This window comes from Fusarium sambucinum, chromosome II (assembly GCF_050947815.1).
Source record: "Fusarium sambucinum isolate potato_lamoka chromosome II, whole genome shotgun sequence".
In the NCBI taxonomy this organism is placed as follows: Eukaryota; Fungi; Ascomycota; class Sordariomycetes; order Hypocreales; family Nectriaceae; genus Fusarium; species Fusarium sambucinum.
Genome location: NC_139293.1, coordinates 2,256,017 through 2,275,433, shown reverse-complemented (window position 1 = coordinate 2,275,433; position 19,417 = coordinate 2,256,017). Strand labels below are relative to the sequence as shown.

Below are 19,417 nucleotides of genomic sequence, written 5' to 3'. Positions count from 1 at the left end.
GGCAGTTGCTGCTCGATACGGTTGACGATTAGAGACTGGTTGTACACAGCATGAAAATAAAAAATTGATAGATATACTATACGAGTTGTCGCCTAGCAGACTCTATGGTCCTATCTTCCTAAACGCCTTGATATAACATAAATCATTAGGTCGACTTGATGGGTTTCTTCTGCATCACCTGCTTGAACACCTGCAACGCTGTTTCGGGTTCTGTCGTGCTGTCAGTTGGTGTATATCTGATGTGGTATGAATAGGTACTTACGATAATATGGCACCGAATGTCCAGCCTCCCAAACCTTGAGGAAGGACAAGTTGTCTACAGTCTTGTATCGACCTTGAGCTTTGCCATTGACTGTGTAGTTGTCGAACGGCGCTGCTACGAATTCTTTCTGGCCTGGCCACTCCAGTGCATAGGAAGCCCAGAGTACGCCCTCCCAGTTGCAGATCCAGTCTATTGTGAAATTAGCATGTGTTCTGATAGCAACAGTAACTGTAGGCTTACCAGTATCTCCAGCCCATATAAGGGTGTTGATACCACGCTTCACAACATCAGCCAAAGGCCCGACATATGAACGTGCACCTGTTTCCATTGTTAGTAATCTCGTCCGTCATTGTGCGTGTAGGAGTACAAACCGTCTCCTGTTTTCGCCATGTTTGCGTAGACGGTGTCGCTACACTCGGCAAATCGGGTGTTCGCTCCGATTGCGTCCATGACCTCAGCTCTCGTGATGTACTCAAGGAACGTGTCTGGCGGGTCAACATCGTTTTGGCCGATGCGTACATCGTAGACGTTGAAGTCGGTCCCTCCCGCGATCACAAGATTGGTGAACATTTGTGTATTACAAGCATCATCAGCCTTTGCGCATTCTTCGTCCTGGCCTTCTAGTTCTGTGCAGTTTTCCATGGCAGGCAAGCAGTACTTGTAGTATGAATCGAGAGAAGTCCTCAGCTGTTTGTTTGTGAGGATCTTCTTGTAGGGGTTGCGGTTCGCATATGTTGCGTATGACTTGTACTGTCTCTTGGGTTCGATCCAGCCGTTGTTGATGCCCAGCGCGACCATGTCGATCTTGTGGGCGTCGAGGTGACCATCCTCGATCTGCTCGTTTTGATTGAGGAAGAAGTCGGCGAACTCGGGGCCGTAGTGTCCGCCGTATGATTGGGTAAAGAGACCAAACTCTCGCGACTTGTACTTGGGGAAACGGTCCAAGAACGCTTGCATGAACTTCCAGATATAAGGAGCTGCCTGCGCTGTTGAGTTGACATCTTCTGTGCCAGTGCTGAAGCCAGTGCCGATGGGCTGGTCGATGTAGAGCATATTTGCGTACTCGTTCCATGAGTAAGGGTTCAGAGTTGGCTCTGTGTCGTTGCCGACGAAATGGCAAGGTCCATGTTCAGTGAAAAGACCGACCATGGAAGAACATCCAGGGCCACCATTTAGCCAGATAGCAAGGGGTGCATCCTCTGGGTTATTACGGGCTTCGAAGAACCAAAACCACATGCTATGGTTCTTACCTGTGGCTCGAATCAGTATATGATGGTACCCCGGGGACGGGCTTACATACCAACGGACAAGTAACCCGAGTGTTGATCAACACCAGGCGTAGTCTCGCAAACCCCCGAGTTACTAGTAAACTCAAGGATAGAATTAGTAGCAGCATGCTGAAATGCTGTAAGGCCATGACGTTCTAATGTTCGGAATCTTGGACTATCAGGAGTAAGACCACCCCAAGCATTGACTGAGCCGATGAGGCTCAACACAGCCGCGGACACAAATGAGAAGCGCATCTTAGGTTGGATGGTGTAGAATCTGACTCTCCTGCGACCTGAGAAGGACGAAAAAACGCACTTGAGATTCTATTTATAAAGCATAAAGAACCATCGCACCTGTATCTCTTTGCAATGTGGGACGAGCCCATCTGATCCTGGTTACATCACCGCATCAAAGTCTCAGAAAAGGGAAGAAACGCATGCCTCTTCAACGAGCATTGATCGTCCAAACAACCATGTATGGACAATTTTAGGCTAGGCTGTTTCTCCGATTGATTGGCATGTTTCAACGCGCTTGGACGGATATGTCCAAGCAGGTCAGTTCGTTTGCTTCAGAATCCGGTGAAACGTTCCTCTTCAACAAGTTCATTCATCCCGGGTGTACTTCATACACTGGATTAGATTGATAGACAATGGTCCTTTTACGCGAATGCAACTTTACGATCCTCCAGGTATTGGTGGTCGTATGTCGGAGAAATGCATTTCTTTTGTCCTGGCAAGCGTGGGAATCAAAACTTCCCTATTGAGATTGATGATCGACAGGGGACTCACCAATTGGGACTTGTAGCGGGAGGATCTAAACGCGCGCGCTTCTCTCTTTGATAATCCAGTAAACCAGAACCACAATTCTAGCACAAAGACGAAGCACATGGGTAGACCTCAAAGTCGCAGAAAACTTGACACTATCTGCCCAAGAGTCGATACTTTTCGGGCCTACCCTTTGGCTATTTGTTTTCTATACTTTATGTTCACCTATGCCTTGTGTGTTCTAAACTCAAGTTTTCTACCACTTGCTTACTCTGTACTGCACTTACATATCCAACACACTACTAGGTGCGTGAGTGATTCCCCAGCGTGTAATAACAACAGATCAAAGGACAGTAGCGAAAAGGTTTAACAGCTTGAGCTTTTTTACTGATACAACTCACAGTCGCTAACTCCGTCATTCCACGTAAGTGTACTGCATAACTTCCCGATATTCTTTCCGCGTATAGAGCTTCTCGTTCTCGTCGAATCATGCGATATGAGTTAAGAGTTACTCAGATGAAAGATGCATCATCATCAATTATTCAATATAGCAAAAAGAGCCACGTTGGTAATGTCCTTTCTAGACATTGGGTGGCAGAAAAGATGGCCTCTAGCTGTAAGGTACAAAAATAAATGTCATAAAATCGTACCCTAGGTAAATATATAAGGTGATCTGCTAATTTCGTCCCTTATATCTCAAGCGGCCAACTTTTCTGATACCCTTCTACTCTTTCATGGGGTTAAGATGTTTGATGGCCCAAGTGTCTTAATGATAACCAAAAACAGTTGACAATAAGCCATCTCCTCTCAACCCGACAGTATTTCCTTTCCCCTCTTCAGCCATGAAATCACCTTTCACACACTTCTCCAACTCTGCGCTATCTAAACGCATCAGAAATACAACTCCAAGTCAAGATGTTCTCCGGTGATCTTGCATACGTTCGCTCAACCATCCCATACAGGCATCCAAATGTCATATCGATTCCACTTCGCAGCATGAAGTCACCCCCGAGCAGCCCAGTTGACAGCTACTCGTCAGATGGGAACAAAGACTTTGAGGGGAAAGTCTGCGAACGTTTACCAATTCCGCAAAACTACTTGACGACGAATAAAAAAATAACATGGCTACAAAGTCTCAAGACCAAGGCGACCGTTTCTCCCTAGTTCGGGTTGCGCAGGCCTCTTACATTTCATGTACTGTCGTCTCAGCATCAAACAATTCCTGCAATACGTTGCAGTCGGCCGTTCATCTCACGTCGCACAGAACAACACAAGCCTTGTGTTGCACCCCGGACCGCCGATTGTTGATGATTATGGCCGAGACAGGAAGGGTCGGCAGTATTCATAGGGGATGCAATAGGCAGAAAGCAGGGATTGGTTGATACTGGCTAAAACACCGGACAATCCAATCTCTCATAGAGCAAGTAGGATGGATTTCACAGTTCAAGGGATGCTTTTGGGGTGTTGGGTTTCCATAGCCTAAGTTTATGTTACTCATATTGATCTTAGGGTAGAAGATCAGTGAATCACAACCAAGTCTTTACCCTTAGGTAGTTTACATACCAGGCAGTCATACCTTCCCTATCGGCAACATATCAATACAACAAGTTTTACACACGATTGCTTCATATTCCTTGACATCACATCTTCGCATCACAATTTCATCGGATCAAGTATGAACAACTACTACAACCAGGTAATCCCGGGCATACTAGGTACCCTTGGCGTCTTGTTACTCGTCGGGTGTCTTTAGCATTTGCACCGCAGTTCAAAGAAAGACAAGGAGCAACTCCGCTACCTTCTGATCATGATCTTCATTTCTATTGCTTTAGTAAGTAGTTATTCGATCTAGCCCCATGCGAGACAATCTTCTGACTGACGTCTTCGTCTACCAGCTCGCATACATAGCTGAACTGATAATCCTCCATATGCTGGAAGACTCAGAGCAACCATTCGACACAATTACCGATAATTGCACGAAAGTATGCGAACATCAGCCCAAAACGTCGTTTGCTGGTCTGTGGTTTGCCAGTCTGACTGTCTATGCCATTCTCTACTGGTCTGCCAAGATGGCCGTGTTGATACGTCTTTGTCACCTGACGAAATCCTCATCAGACTATTGCAGTCTATGGCACATTCTAATAGTCTCTATTATCGGGACGTTGACCTTTGCTGCTCTTCTAGCATATCTGATTTATACAAGCGGCCTCATAAAGCCCTCGCCATGTAAGTTGTGTTTACATCACGTGACGCGAATTAATGATTTCTACCTAGATTACAGCACCCGACCCAATTACACGCACGACATTTACATTACGGCCGAGAACGCGTTCACATATATCATAGTCATAATACCACTATGTGAGCTCCTGCCAAAGGCAAATGTGTGGGGGGTGGTCTCGATAAGTGTTTTTTTAAGTGGCATCATAGCCGTCGTAGTGATTGCAATCCTGCGCTGTTCTCACGCCTACTGGACCCAAGGAATCATGGACGTCGCAGGCAGAGGCAGCAAACTTGCCAAGCACGTGTGTTTTCATGGGAGTAGATACTACAGCCTAAGTCTTAGGATATAAATACTAAGAAGTATGAATGGCAGAAGCTGACCTGCAAATTTCGCCTCTTATCTTCATCTCACTCCTACCTAGTCTGCCTGCTAGTCTAGTCACCCCGCGGTTTCCGGGTTCGGGGCGGGGGGAAGCATCCACATTGTGGGCCAGCCAATGGGGACATGACGTGTAAAGGCTGGGATAATTCTCTCGGGCCTTGAACCGATAGAAACTTGATGGCATTGAAAAGGAAGACATGAACCTTTTGGTTCAACGTGGTTGTTTCTCAGACTCACTTGGTTCCTTTTGTGGTTTGTCCGCTTATTAATTTACATGCAAACATTGATTGTCGCAAACATTGTAGACCTTCTTGGCATACCTATGGGTGGATAAGAGCAACCGTACAATATCCGTGACATTAAAGTATGGAACCGTTGGAGATTCGTAAACGTCTTGGCGTTTGTTCACCTTCTTGACCTGGATCTTTAGCGTCAATAAGGACCAGATAATAATGGCCGACGCGTTGAAAGGTACCTTAGTAGGTAGTTCAAGGGAGGGGATGGAGAACTCTTGCAGGAGTTCAAACAGAAGGGACACCCCAGATTCAGATGACAGACATCTCCCCTGCTCCCTGCTCTTTAGTCCACTCCCTGCCTCCTCCACTTGCGCTTGCACTTCTTTCCTTAAATGATGCTTAACTATTAGGTACTAGGAAGCCTTGTCAGGTTTATCTGAGCCTTTTTACAAGATCCCAATTCATGCGCACTCTTCTCCCAACCTCCAGTGTCTCCATCAATTTTCTTCCTTTCTGCAACGTAACGCCTCGGTTTAGCTTGATTCTTCCGGTGACAGATCTGACACCGACCTCTTCGCTTTTGTTTCTTTACCTCTCACGGCTCAAGGGAACAGATTCATCCATGACCGTCGGTTATACACAACCTTCACCTCTGCTTAATACTCCCGACGATACAATCCGCAAAACAGCCACACCTTCAGTGTTGGAGACATCACTCAGCACCTGCCTTATCCTAACAAGCCAAAAACACAAACTTTGAGAGACGTCGATTGTCGATCATCCCAACATCTCCACCTCCGTTACTGCCGTTCCGGCCCATCTTTCGGATCGTCCGGACATATGACCGACAGTTGCTGCTGCTCCATTACTTTCTCGAGTTTCACAACTCACTTCTGTTCCCTGGATCGTCAAAGCAAGCCCAAGAGATTTTAAGCTTAATCCTCACTCAATTTCGCCCCCTCACCTTTTGCGCTCGTCCGACAGCCACCATCCGGCATCATGCCTATATTATCCACATGGCATCTTGTCCCTCGCGGCGACCATGCGTCATCTCCAGAAAGTGACGATTCCTCGACATCAGGCACAACCGGGAACATCGTCCCCTCAAATGCATTCGGAGATGATTTGTTTCGCGAGAAGTTTATGGGCATCGCCAAAGGAGGTTCCAATGGGGAGAAAATCATGCGCGGCTTTCTGATCGGTCTGGCCATCGGCTTGGTGGTCGCATGCTTCGTTTGCTGCTGGTACCCCTGCTGCCGACCACGACTACAAAACCGGCGAAGGCGAAGACAACGGGCGCGCAGAGGACCTCCTGCAATAGACGAAGAGCAAAATGCTACAAGCCACGCGCCTCCCGCATAAGAAAATATCGCGGATCAAGCGATTGCGACGAAAGGGTACGGACGTTCACGTTCATACGATGGATGGGGGGCCAATGGCGATCCGTTTCTCTTGCAAAAGATTCTCTAGCCGAAAGACCCAACAAGAGGGTTGTGATACCGCATGAACATATGGATGACGAGCACGAACGAACATGCGCGGGAATTGGTCTGGTTTTGAGCTCTGCACAAAGCGAGTGGACACACAACACAGTATACAAGCAATTGGGGTCACCGAGGTTTTCTGTGGACTAGTTCACAGCAGAGGTGTTGCTCGTCAAGTGCAAAGCGCCAAACGTATTTGTGTGCATCTGCGATTGAGCACAGATGGCCATAGACAAGATCTCTTGGAGCATAGATTATGATATGAAACTTATGAGAGGCGTAATGGAAGGTACAAGGGGTATTTGCATTGGATACAAGGCGTTAACGGTACAGTGTACACATCCGGGGTCAGGTTGCAAAGTCTCACAATGTCGAGATTAGTCGAGCACCTGGGGATTTTATATTTGCGGACTGCCAATAGGTAGTTTCAAGTCCTTAGAAAAGCAAAGACACATCTTTTTCTGATGTTATTCAACTGGCATGGTGCATAGTGTTAAGGTTCAAGCAGTTCGTTTGTCATTGGCCGCGCGTCAGCAAGGAAACAAAATATGCTTAATATCTTGAACGCCACTCATTGGTAGAGTCGCCATTGGGAGACGATCATTCGGACACTGTCAATCCGACGACTCAACCTTGGGGTATGTGCGACAAGAATAGCAACTGCACAGCCTCTCTGGATAAGACGGCTGTGGCGTCAGTCGAACTCGGTACGTACTAAAGGGAAGGGAATGGTGATTTAAATAGGTACTAAGTAGATACCTAGAATAATGTTCTCAATAAAGTATAGGTAGTAAGTAGACTAAGTCTTTCGAGAACATCTGCCAAGTCATTCACACTCTTTCGTCGGTCAAGTTTTTGATAAAGCCCTTGTGACTCTCCTAATCAGTCACAAGTTGCATCGCATCGCAGCTGAGAAGAAGGTACTTCCCTGCTTCAAATCCAAATCAGCCCCGCCCTCACAAGTCTCAGCCTGCCGCGCAATTGTTTGGGCTGCCAGGCTTTTTCTTTCAACAACCTGTTCAGCGCCGAGTATTATTTCAACAACTGGTTTATAAATTTGTTTCTCTCCTTCTTCTCATATATATCGCCTGCGACATATCTTTCGTTACAAAATCTCTTTGCGCCTGTGTTACAGTCAATAGATTGCTACGTCATCCCAACTACAAATCAACTCCGCGACACCAAACAACACAACACTGCTCCAGGTCCTCGATTAGGAATCCAGTTCGCAAAATGTTGGACGAAAACCTCCCCACCTATCGATTCAAAACATCTTCAGAAAACCCGCTCAACAATATCCTCTACTTTTCGCATAATGGATCAGATCCGTCGCCTGAATACCTCGTGAAGCGTCCCTCACCCTCCGATGCCAATGGTCAATATGCGCTTGGCATGTTCGATTCCCTCAACACTTCGGTGATATATGCAGAAGTCGGCGTCAACCCCGACTGGGTAGCACCCACTCTATCCGCTGCCGAAATCCGCGCGCAAAACGGTAACCCGCCGCCCAAGACTCCCGCCACGCCGGACAACTTCGCCGTTTCGCTGTACAACCCCGACCAGAATATCACCGTCAAACAACATCCGGGAAGTTGGGGAAAGAGTGATATTTGGGAATTTGAACTCCCAGAGAGGTCCTTCAAGCTGCCGAGTGCCAGTCAGATCGACCAAGAAGACCGACCGCCCATTACCGAGCTCGTTCCCAAGGTAGTGTTCCGATGGAAACGAGATGGCCGATTAAGTAAGGACATGACATGCTACATGACTGGTAGAAACGTGGGTGGAAAGAAGAGCAAGGAGCCCGATATCACCGTGGCTTTTTTCCGAGCCAAGCACGACTCGATATTGACCATTTACGAACCTAATATGGCTCGGGTTGAGATTGAGGACCGAAGAGGTCTTGAAATCACTCTTCTAATGAGTGCAGAAACCATAAAAGATCTCTATATGAACCCAAGCCAGGATCCTTTCAACATTCTTACCTCGTCGAATGGCCGACGTCGCCAGAATTCTCGTCCAGCAGCAAACTCTTCCACCGGACCAACAATGACTGGAGCCTTGAACAACAATCGGCCATCATCACCTCCTCGTGCCCAGCCCGCGCAGCAAATCCCAAACAACGATGCCCAACGCCAGGCTGATGTTGAAGCCGAGACAAAACGGTTACAAGCCATGGTAGCGGAGGAGGAGCGCAAGAGACTGGCGCGTGAGAAGGAAGAAGAGGAGGAGCGCAAGAGGATCCAGAAGATGCTGGAGACTGAGGACCAAGAACGTCAGAAGCGGGAGGCCGAGGTTGATCAGGAGACGGAGCGCCTACGTCGAGAGTTTGGCATGGCCGGCCAAGATTTCGACAACCAAGCAGGCGCAGGTCACCCATCACCACCGTTACCCCCTCGACCTCAGTTCTCTTCCGGCGCATTACCCCCTCGACCCAACAGCGTTGGACCAACACCAAATGGTCGCCCACAACCAAACTTTGCGCCACCTCCTTCGCAGCCTCAACCTGGTCCCAGTGAGAATGGCAAGAAGCGCCATGGTCTAGGTAGTTTACTACAAGGACCTTATGCAGGACCTGCGGCGGCAAGCGTCAGTGGTTTCTTCAGCAGTCGGAAGGATGAGGAGAAGCGGAAGAAGGTACAAAAGAAGCGCAGTGTACATTTTTAAGTGTCATCAAGCATGGCGAGTTCTTGGGCTTCTATTAATTATGCGGTGTTGGAAACGGGTCACATGTACTACAAGGAGGATATACCATAGATATTGGAAACGGCATCAAATTTGCTTATGAAATGACATGATTTTTGGTTTGAAATCGATCTGTGCTGGAAGAGACAGGACTAAGGCACATGCCGGTTCAAACTCTGCCCCTGCTTTCTGCCTATTGCTATTAGGCAACCAACCCACCTTGACGCTATCGACTTACACAACCCGTGTGTATATAAACCATGAATTTGTTAGTCTTCGTGCTTGAATCGCATCTTTTGTGTCCAAGACTTCACTTCTTCCCAAACACGTCACTTCTTGTATTAGGCTATCTAATACAGTCCTACACAGTCATGACTGCAATCATTGGCCTAGCGGGTTCATCACCCAATATCACAACACGTCAAACTCGCAGCTCAACCCGCCAAGCTCTCTCATCGATTGCTTCACCCTTGAAGAGGGACAAAAGTCCAGACTCATCCTCCAAGAAGCCTCCGATAGGCCTCATACCATCAGATTCCTTCATATCTTGGATTCCTCTTCCTAGCGATGACCGCGATATCCTGGTCTCTAAACGTGACTGGCTCACTTCTCACACCATCTCCCTCCCCCGAGATGTCCTTGGATCTATTAATCTCAACCCTGCGACATACTTTAATCCTGTTGACGCAACTTACGTCTTTGCTCAGGCTCATGCTGGTACCGCAGTCTGCATCTCACCGGACGGCGTCCTCCTCACCTGTGCCCATTGCATTGCAGACAAGCCCTCCGAGCTTACCACCAAGCCTTGGCATGTCCTCATATCCTCAAGTGGGAGCGTTGTGCTGACAAAAGTAATCTCATGGGATCCAGTGCGAGATCTTGCTCTTCTCCTTATCGATCGAGCCCAGTCCCTCCACAGACCTTTCCCTCACATCCGCATCGCATCATCCCCTCCCAAGTTTAACGCCAAGGTCTTGTGCATAGGGCATCCTGGTTCAGATGACCTCGAGGTAGAAGATAGCGATGCGAAAACAGGGTACGACATATTGGTGCTTAGCGAAGGGACGTTTCGTGGATTAGCCGAAGATCAAGATCCGCAAGACAATAGCGACATTGGGGCTTTGAGACACACGTGCTGGACGTACTGGGGACACAGTGGTGCTGGTTTGTTTGATCGAGTGACAGGGAGTTTGGTAGGTGTGCATTCAAGCTGGGATGAGAAGACCGGTATCAGGAGAGGAGTGCCACTCGAAGCGGTGATATCATTTCTTGAAGAGTTTGAGACGAGTAGGCGAGATGCTTTTGGGAGGGAGTGGCAATGGTATGTACAGTGAAGCAATGGTGGTATAACTCAGCCTGAGAGACGGCTCCAACACGATTCAACAAGTGTACGCATCCTCTATCCTTCACAGGCATGCAAATAGAGACTTGAGGGAGACATTTTCGCTGTCCTTTACTTCAAATGATTTATGTATCTACGTAGTAGTACACGTGAGTATGATTTCACTATCGCCAATGTCATGTCCAATTCTCGACAGCCAGCATATCCTCCATGCAGGACAAAATACACAAGATTCGACTTGTACAAATCCGAACCCCCCTTGGCCTTTACATACATCTGATCCAATCCAACTTGCCCCTCTCGCTCATAATTATCAACCCTTCCTCCCTGTTCTGTACCGTGCTGTGCTTTGCTGAAATTAAGATGCAAGCCCAAAAATAGAACGATGATGGACATAACCGCCGTTTTGTTGCAGAATAACACCTGTTCGACTTTTCAAACGCCATAACCCGCAATATCCCCATGATGAATTGATGAAAAAATGCTGCACATGCTTGCCGCGGCTTGATCGCTTCTCTCCGGTATACTCTACCTCGGCGAGCGACCTTGACAAAAGCAGATAACTTCAAATCAGACTGTCTGAGAGCCAAGTCGCTCCAAACTCCGTCAGGTCGGGAGCTTCAGTTGCTCAATCCGACAACACTCTAAAACCCTTGTCGTCAAACAAGCCTCCTCTTTTAGTGGTTCAACTATGCCAATAACGTAGTTCAGCTCAACCTTTGCAGTAGGCCAGTGCAGTATCTAGCGTACTGCCCCATAATAGCCCGGTCATGGTTGGTGTTTCAGGTTCACCACCTCAGCTCAGAAACGCTGACCCGCTGAAACAAACATCACCAAACGTCATGCAAGCAACCCGACCAGTGCCAAATCTTGCCTCCCCCAAGTTCCAAGAAACGCATACAGACCTCAGAGTGGCGCCATGAGCCCATATAGGGGTAATGTGTACCAACCCTGCAAGTCTGACGTACAGCACTCGTCTTGTGCTCGCCTCTCGATTGTATTCGGGTTTTGGTAGGCGCCGCTCGAAATTTGTTGCTTGAGTAGGCCAGAAACTCCAAGAATAGCTTAAATGATGCCTCCTGGTGGGTCGTAGCCTGTCGGTGCTCCTCTCGAGGTACTGCCTAGCCCCGCACTTCCTGGCTCTCCGTCTAATGGTGCTGTTGTCGTTTTTCGAAGCATAAACATGGGTTTCTTGCCTTCTTTATCCAGTTGCTTAAACAGAATCAACGGCTTCTCCTCGAGACCCAGACAACGCTCCTGGTCTCCGTACACAATATACAGGGCATACTGATCCCAAGGGGCGTTGATCTGGTACTTTTTGAGCGCAGCAGGCAAGACTTTGTAGCAAGGGTCTTCCATACTAACGCGGAACGATTTGAATATCTCGACAGAGGCGTTACTTTGACTGGGCGTATCAGGTACAGGGGTCTCTCGTCTGCGGGGTGGTCCTTGCGGCGCCTTTTCGCGAGAAGTATAAGCTGCATTGGCGTGACCATCGTCGTTGAAAGTGGTTCGTGAGGAGGGTGTCGGTGCTTCGCTGCGGTAGGATCGAGAGGCGAGGGTAGCAGGCATGTGGGTCTGAGGGGACGTTGGAGAGGGAATGTTGGGCGAGGGATACGATGGCGACGATGCGCCTTGGCCACCTCCGTTCATGGCTGCAAGATGAGAAGATGATAGGACGGCCCGTTCTGCCGCGCTAGTAGGGTCTAATGCCGTCTCTGCTATTGACCTCTCATGCGTAGACTGCGTGGGCGATGCATTCTTGGGTGCTGCCCCGATCAAGATCTTGCGAGTTGAATATTGTCGCTTGACGGAGCCTATAGATTGACCCGAGCCCGGGGGTGGTGTTGGTGCGGGGGGCGATATGGTAGTTTCGTATCCATAGGCTTGCTGATTGCCAGACAGGTTGGGCAAAGGTTGCTGCGCATCCTTGACAAGTCGCAATGCTGGCAGCATGTCCTCCCGTAATCGCCTAAAATCATCCGTCATTCGTCGCAGATCCTGTTCGAGTAGGCTCATGCGTTCGTCGCGGAGGCGGAACTGTTCGACCAAGTGTTTGATATCCTTAATAGTTGCGGTAGCATATTGCGCTTCAGCGTCGGCGGCTGCAGGGGTTACGGATTAGAATCACGCCAGTCCGCCAAGGAGGGGAAATCGCAGATAACGTACATAGGGGTAGATAATGGTCGCTCTCAATGGGCACGTCTTGAGCCTTTTTGACATCATAGACGCTTTTGAGGATGGTAAGGCGATGTCCCACACTGGCGATACCCATACTCTTGAGATCATCATGTTGGAGCGCAACAAGAGCCTCACCCACAATCTCGTTTTCTACAAGCAATCAAGCGTCAGCTGTTGCCCTCTGGAAATTACCTGCAGGTTGTTCGAAGTCACAAGCGCCGCCATTCTCTAGGCTAGAAACGTACCTATGAAGCGATCGCCATATTGTGGGAGACCAATGGTGCCAATAAAGTCAGCACATTCCTCAACGGTCCACTCAGTGATGATGGTTTCTGGAAGGCGGTCGGCGCTGCTGCGGTGGCCGTAGGTAGTAGGAGTATGCTCCGCGGACGTGGAGAGCTCAGAGTCTATGGGAGAGTGTTCAGAATTGGTTATGGGAGAGTGGTCGCCCATGCTTCGCTCGTATTCGTCGTCAGCGTCGGACTCGGCGTAGGCTGTGCCACCATCAAAGCTCATCATCCTGATGGTTATGAAAGAGCAGGCGCCAACAGTTAAGGAGGTAGGTGAGACGAAAGACTAATTCAGGCGACTGAGGCGGTGGTGATGCCGCAAACAGCAAACAGATGCGCTAGATCGGGCACCGTCGGCTGAAGAGAAAGAGGAACGAGGTTTGGAAATTGCTGGTCGGTCGGTCGATGCTTCGTAAATATTTCATACAAATCGTGATCGGGGGTTCATTAAGGAAAGCAATGCCCAAAAGGTGGGAGAGGTTGAAGTCGAGGAAGTAGGCGCAGTCTGTAGGACGATTGGATGCGAGAGAGCGAATCGAATTGGATGGACACAAGATAGAATGGGCTGAGGCAAGGCAGAGCAACGTTGAGTTGAAGTGGGAAAAACGAGAGCTGATCCCAAGAGAATAAGTAGACCCGGATCCGATGGGCTCAAAGAGAACAAGTATCGTAGGAATGCGAAGCTAACAAAAGAGAAAAAAAGTCTGGTGGGAGGTAACCAGAGGAGAAGAGAGAGCGGCTGCTCGTGGTGATGATGACGGGGTTGCTTGTGTCTTGGTCTTGGTCAAGCCTGTCTTGCTTTGGTCCTGCTCGTGGAAGCGCTCGGGTGTGGAAAGAGAAGAGGAGGTGCTACCCAAGTTGGGATAGCCTCTACGCACAGTAACCACCTACCAACGCCCTGCGGAAAACAGCACTTCTGTTTTTAGGTATTGAGTACTTGGATCAGAACGCCGTCCGCCCCATTCACGGAAGTATCTCATACATATCTCTACCTTGGCCGTTTTTCTTAGTGGGGCATGCTGGGGCCTTGCTGGGCGGCCGAGGAGGGACTTTGAGCGACTGATCGTCCACTGAGAACACGGCTTGGCTTCCGTCCCGCTCCACTGACAGCATCCCCCTGCTATGCCCCGGCCAAGCCCTCACCCGCTATTATTATAGGTGCTGCTGCTACTGTAGCCCGTTTACCATCTCTCAAATCGGCCATTAGATAGGATATAGTCTTTGTTTCTTCAATAAACAAAAGAACAAGTTCATTCCTGTTTGTAAACATGAGCCTATGTTGACTAACAGCATACGTTTGAGAAAGTCTCAGCCACGGGTTCAAGACATATCCTAAATCCTGAAGTCGATTGCTGATATGTATCGAACTCCTAGTCCGCTCAATTAACCTCAGTTTGTCTCTCCTTCAAACACCATTAGTTAAACACCAGGGCAATAAGATATGAAGGGGACAATATAGAGGGCTGGGGCTCGTCGTGGTAATTGAATCGAGAGACAGGACAATGAGAGGTATTCCACGGAGACATGATCGGTTTGAGAGCGAGCCGTTAGCATTCCCGCTTGAACATTCAGGGATTTTGATCCGTAACCATCATGCACTCGTATCAATGACAGACAGATGACTTGGCTTCATTAAACAGCGTACTTTGGTGAATTGTAAGATTGCAGCAAAGGTAGCAAGTGAGTGCATAGTAACGAAACTAGTTATCATCACCGACGATGGCAGGGATAGGTCACAAGCGAATATATCTGATCATAATTTTGTTTGATTAATCGAAGGAGAACTATACGTTCCTTCTTATATACGTCGTCTAATAATTATTCTATATGCCATACTCTGCAATTTTAACCTCTGATCAAGGTAATTTGCTGAGTCTTCCTCGTTATACCCATTCCAAAAAATGGCCTTTACCTCAACACGCCTTCAACTCCCTCAACCCATTCCAAAACCTCTCATATAAGAGTACGTGTGCAAAAGAAGCGGTAGCTATACAGCTGAGTATTGAAGGGAATCAAGGACATTAAACGTCGTGCGGCGTCGTGTTCCTTTACAGGACAGATCTATGTAATTGCATGAACTCCTCTCAGAAAATTTCTGAGCATTTAGGTGGATCAAAAAGCATGTCAAACACCGGGAAAAAAAGATTCGATTAGGGCGAGTTTATTAGCGAAGGGGAAGCTTGGAATCCTGAACACCGTGTCGAATGACATCCTCCAATCGCCAGCGAGGGGCCTTGATAGGAACTCGGTTTTCTCTTCTCCATTCTTCCTCGTTTTCGGGTGAAACGCCTTCCGGAAGAGGGTCTAGACCGCCGGCTACACCAGTGGAAAACTTGATCTGCAAAGTATCGCCAACTTCGTCACATGCAGCCAACAGACGGTCCAAATCGTCCTTGTTGTGGGCAGCTGAAACACAGAAACGGGCTCGGGAGCTGATGAGTGGGGTGGCAGGATAACCGACGACCACGACGGAGATGTTGCGTCGAAGCATCTCATGACTGAAGGCGGGAAGCTTGGCGGGGTGGTAGAGCATAACAGGAATGATGGGGGAGTCGTCATGACCATAAACGATGAGACCAAGACGCTTAAGTCCAAGGCGCAGATATCGGGAGTTGAAGGCAATACGCTGCAGACGCTCTTCACCTTGACCAGGGCACAACTCGCCAGTGATGAGTTTCAGAGAAGCCAGAATCTGCATGAGGACGCAAGGAGCGGGTGTCTCGCCATACTGGGTGGCAGCGTTGGTGCTCTTGAGCTTGTCGATGATGTGTTTCTCAGCGGCAATATAACCACCATTGGCGCCAAAGGACTTTGTCAGGGTTCCCATAAGAATATCAATCTCAGCAGGATCGATGCCAAAGTAATCACAGACACCACGACCACGAGGTCCAAGAGCACCGACAGAGTGAGCTTCATCGATAAACAGGTAGAACTTGTACTTGTTCTTCAAAACGAGAATACCAGGAAGATCACACATGGTACCCTCCATTGAGTAGAGGCCTTCAACAACGACAAGAATCTTCTTCCAGGGGCGGTGAGTACGGGGTTGACCTTGAGAGATAGCCTCACGCACAACACGCTCGAGGTCGACCATATCGTTATGCTTGAAGGACTGGATGACAGCGCCAGAAAGACGAGCACCGACACGGATAGAAGCGTGGTTGAGCTCATCAGATATAATAAGACAACCCTTGGAGACAATGGCAGGGAAAGAGCTGGAGTTGGTAACGTAACCCATGGAGAAGACCATTGAAGCGGGCTTTCCAACAAAGTCGGCAACCTCACGCTCAACCTCCAAAGCAAGATCAGAGGTACCGGCAGCACCGCGAGGGCTGCAGAAGCTGATACCATATCGCTTAACACACTCCTCCACAGCATCGGCACAGGGTCCGTCAGACTGAGCAAAACCAAGGTAGTTGTAGGAACTCATGTTGAGGGTCTCTGTGTGGGTGCCAGTGTATTGATAGGTGCGGTTGAAGTCATCGGACTTGCGGTCCATCAGAGTGATAAATCGACCAGGGACACCAGTGGTAGGGCGAGCGAAGCAGTCATCCAGACGCATCTTGAGACGTCGGACATAGAAGTTGTCGAAATCACTGTTCAGAGCTGCGTAGCCATTGCTGGCCTTGAGAGCGCGGTAGTGCTTAGGGTTTCCGAAACGCTTGCCGAAGAAATCTCGAATATGACCAAGAACAATCAGAATAAGGTAGCTGATGTAGGTGGTCAGGATGAAATAGTAAGGAGGCTCATCTTCGACGGGGGGCTCAAGGGGCTCTCCATGAGACTGGCTAGTGTATCGATGACTTGACTGAAGGAGGGGGCCGAACTGGGCATCTGCTCGTTTTTGGCGGTCAATCTCCTCAGCAGTCTGGGGCTGGAAAATAGTAGTCGTCGAAGTATCGATGCTGTTGGGGTCGCCAGGGCTCGCAGTAGAGAGAGAAATGGTTGGCAGACCAGGGGAAGGAGAAAAGCCAGTAGCGGTGGCCTGGTTCTGCTGAACGGCGGCGAGAGCTTGCTGGGCGCCAGTAGACTTGGGACTACTGGAGAAGAAGTTGGTGATACGGTTGCCTTTTGAGGTGGAGGGGCGCCTCTCGCCCGACTTGACGGGTTGAGACATGGAGGACGAGGATGAAAATGGATTCAGCCGACGGGGCATCTCTCCTGGCAAAGGTGCGTCGATTGGTGATGCGCAAGCGGAAGGGAGGCTTAGTCGCGAAGAGGCCGACAGAGAGTACGGCACCGAGTTGGTTGCTGAAGAACAATGACTTTAGACTCTAACAGCGAGGAGCGAGTGTCAGCTTGAGTTTGAGCTTGGATGGAATCAACAACAAAGTTGGCCACAATGCATATTCTCGGAATAGGATATTATGAAAGGTTGGTTGCTTCCAATGCAATTGTGAAAAGAAATGCCAAGCAGTGCAGAGAACAAGATGAAATCAAGTATGCACCGTGGGCAGAACAAGCTGCAACACAAGCAATGGCGAGAAAGAATGTTGAGTTGAGCTGGAACTGTGCACGGTACAATAAATGTTGATGAAGGAGATACTTTTTGATAAGAGGTGACAAGCGAGTTTAAACTCTTGAGGTGTTAGGTAAGTGGTGCGTGGTCCAGGAGACGCAGCACAGGGGGATGCAGGAGGTGGCGTCGAATCAAACTGGGAAAGTAAAGATCCGCCGACTGCAAATTGCTTGTGGGCCTCTTAGCGGATCCAGCCGTGGTCCAGCCAGGAACAGCTTAAAACACCAGATGATCTGCTACAAGAATACCAGGGGAATAGCGGAATTGAGTTCCAAGCGAGACACTGAGTCGATCTCGGGTGCTAAAAGAGAACGAAATGCTTGCTGACTTACCCAGTGAGGTCAGTCACTGTTTAACAGAGAAACAGATTCCAGGCCCCAAGACAAGAGTTGAAGGTCCGACCGATAAAGATCGATCCAAGCTTGAATCGAATGGATCAGGCCGCAACGCAAGGGCGTCGTAAGTATCGCAAGTATCGTCAAGATTCGAGTCAAGTCGAATAGAGTAACCGAGTGTTTGAACAATGCAGGATAACCAGCATTGATCAAGATTGACGATCGAGTAATCAATCGAGCTTGAAGTACAGAGTACTGGTAATAGATGCAATGGTCGGCCGGATGGCTGTGTTGTCAGCCTCTTAATCACTCGGCCGAGACTTGTCTGCTGAAGAACAACGAACAAGTAGTAACCGAGCGGGTGGTGATAAAAGAATAGAAAGACGATAGAAAGACGATTGTTTAATTAGTTATTCAACACTGACGCGTAGTGAAGTGTGTCAGCGGAGTCAACGGCAGAAAATGGGAGGATCTCGGTGCATTAAAAAACAATCAAAGTCCAGGTTTTCGCTCCACGGGAAACAGCGGGGACCAGGTACCTAACACTGACCTCCATTAACTTTGATGCGCCTAGACTACTCAACAGATCCATTGGAAATCAAGGTAGTAGACAACTTAGTTTAAAGTTGCATTGTTTACGTGCCTGACTGGGCAGCTGACTGTGTCACCAAAAAATGCGATGTACGATGTACGAGAAACACACACAACAGAACAAGCCGAAGAGGACAGAAACAATAAATTCAAGGGGCCAACCAGCGGGGTCCTACAGTACCGTCTTTTTCGTTTCGCCTTTTTTGCCTCATCCCCTCTCCCTTGTTCACGAGAATTCCTTTTACAAGGGATTCGCTGCCTTCCCTAATCAGTCTTTCATGGAAGGTCCGGAGAGGCTCGAGAGTCCGAGATGAGGCGCGTGTTGTCAATAGTTTAGGCCCCGTGCGTGCCTGAACGAATACTATGGTACATACGAAAGTACAGAGTACTCTGTAATCTACCTTCGCACTCTGCAGTACGGATGAAAGCCATTGTATCCGTAATCATCAATATCATGGTTGGCTCCCTCTCTCCTTAATCGATGACCAGGTGGTAGTCGTCTAATGCCCTAGATCCCGAGCTGTCCGGCCTACGAATGGGAACACACGGGAGACGTTAAAGGAAGCGCCACATTTTCCATTCAAGCTCGGCTCGGACCAAAAATTATTTACTGAAGAAATTGCTAGACTCAAGCTATGTGGCGTCAAAAATAAACACACAGTAGCTCCAGCTTTAAGAGTGACCAATTGGCTGGAGTTATTTCGTTCCTCACACTCTCAGAGTCAAGTTTTCTGCCACCCCCAAGCTCGGTAGCGAATAGCAGACCTGTCAAGGGGCCGCGGTTCACCACCATCAGACCTTCAGCGTTGGTCATGTTGAAACTAAAAGGAAGTGAGATGTCATCATCCAGGGGCATT

The 19,417-nt window shown here is 48.7% G+C and overlaps 6 protein-coding genes across 6 annotated transcripts; 3 read left to right on the top strand and 3 right to left on the bottom strand.

Moving 5' to 3' along the window:
- Positions 1-145: 145 nt before the first annotated feature.
- On the bottom strand, positions 146-1,785 carry FSST1_007539 (Alpha/Beta hydrolase protein; the record flags this gene model as incomplete). The annotated part of the gene is made up of 5 exons (XM_083224332.1): positions 146-210; positions 263-451; positions 503-580; positions 634-1,512; positions 1,563-1,785. 5 exons carry the CDS (start codon positions 1,783-1,785, stop codon positions 146-148), a joined length of 1,434 nt encoding a protein of 477 aa, XP_083083500.1.
- Positions 1,786-6,135: 4,350 nt separating this feature from the next.
- FSST1_007538 (uncharacterized protein) lies at positions 6,136-6,498 on the top strand (the record flags this gene model as incomplete). Its single annotated transcript, XM_083224331.1, has 1 exon — positions 6,136-6,498. One exon carries the CDS (start codon positions 6,136-6,138, stop codon positions 6,496-6,498), a length of 363 nt encoding a protein of 120 aa, XP_083083499.1.
- Positions 6,499-7,853: 1,355 nt separating this feature from the next.
- FSST1_007537 (uncharacterized protein) lies at positions 7,854-9,284 on the top strand (the record flags this gene model as incomplete). The annotated part of the gene is made up of 1 exon (XM_083224330.1): positions 7,854-9,284. One exon carries the CDS (start codon positions 7,854-7,856, stop codon positions 9,282-9,284), a length of 1,431 nt encoding a protein of 476 aa, XP_083083498.1.
- Positions 9,285-9,673: 389 nt separating this feature from the next.
- On the top strand, positions 9,674-10,636 carry FSST1_007536 (trypsin-like cysteine/serine peptidase domain-containing protein; the record flags this gene model as incomplete). The annotated part of the gene is made up of 1 exon (XM_083224329.1): positions 9,674-10,636. The coding sequence occupies one exon, from the start codon at positions 9,674-9,676 to the stop codon at positions 10,634-10,636; it is 963 nt and encodes a 320-aa protein (XP_083083497.1).
- Positions 10,637-11,709: 1,073 nt separating this feature from the next.
- Positions 11,710-13,344, bottom strand: FSST1_007535 (uncharacterized protein; the record flags this gene model as incomplete). The annotated part of the gene is made up of 3 exons (XM_083224328.1): positions 11,710-12,749; positions 12,814-12,975; positions 13,071-13,344. The coding sequence occupies 3 exons, from the start codon at positions 13,342-13,344 to the stop codon at positions 11,710-11,712; spliced, it is 1,476 nt and encodes a 491-aa protein (XP_083083496.1).
- A 1,935-nt stretch (positions 13,345-15,279) lies between these two features.
- Positions 15,280-17,232, bottom strand: FSST1_007534 (serine C-palmitoyltransferase LCB2; the record flags this gene model as incomplete). Its single annotated transcript, XM_083224327.1, has 1 exon — positions 15,280-17,232. One exon carries the CDS (start codon positions 17,230-17,232, stop codon positions 15,280-15,282), a length of 1,953 nt encoding a protein of 650 aa, XP_083083495.1.
- Between the last annotated feature and the right edge of the window lie 2,185 nt (positions 17,233-19,417).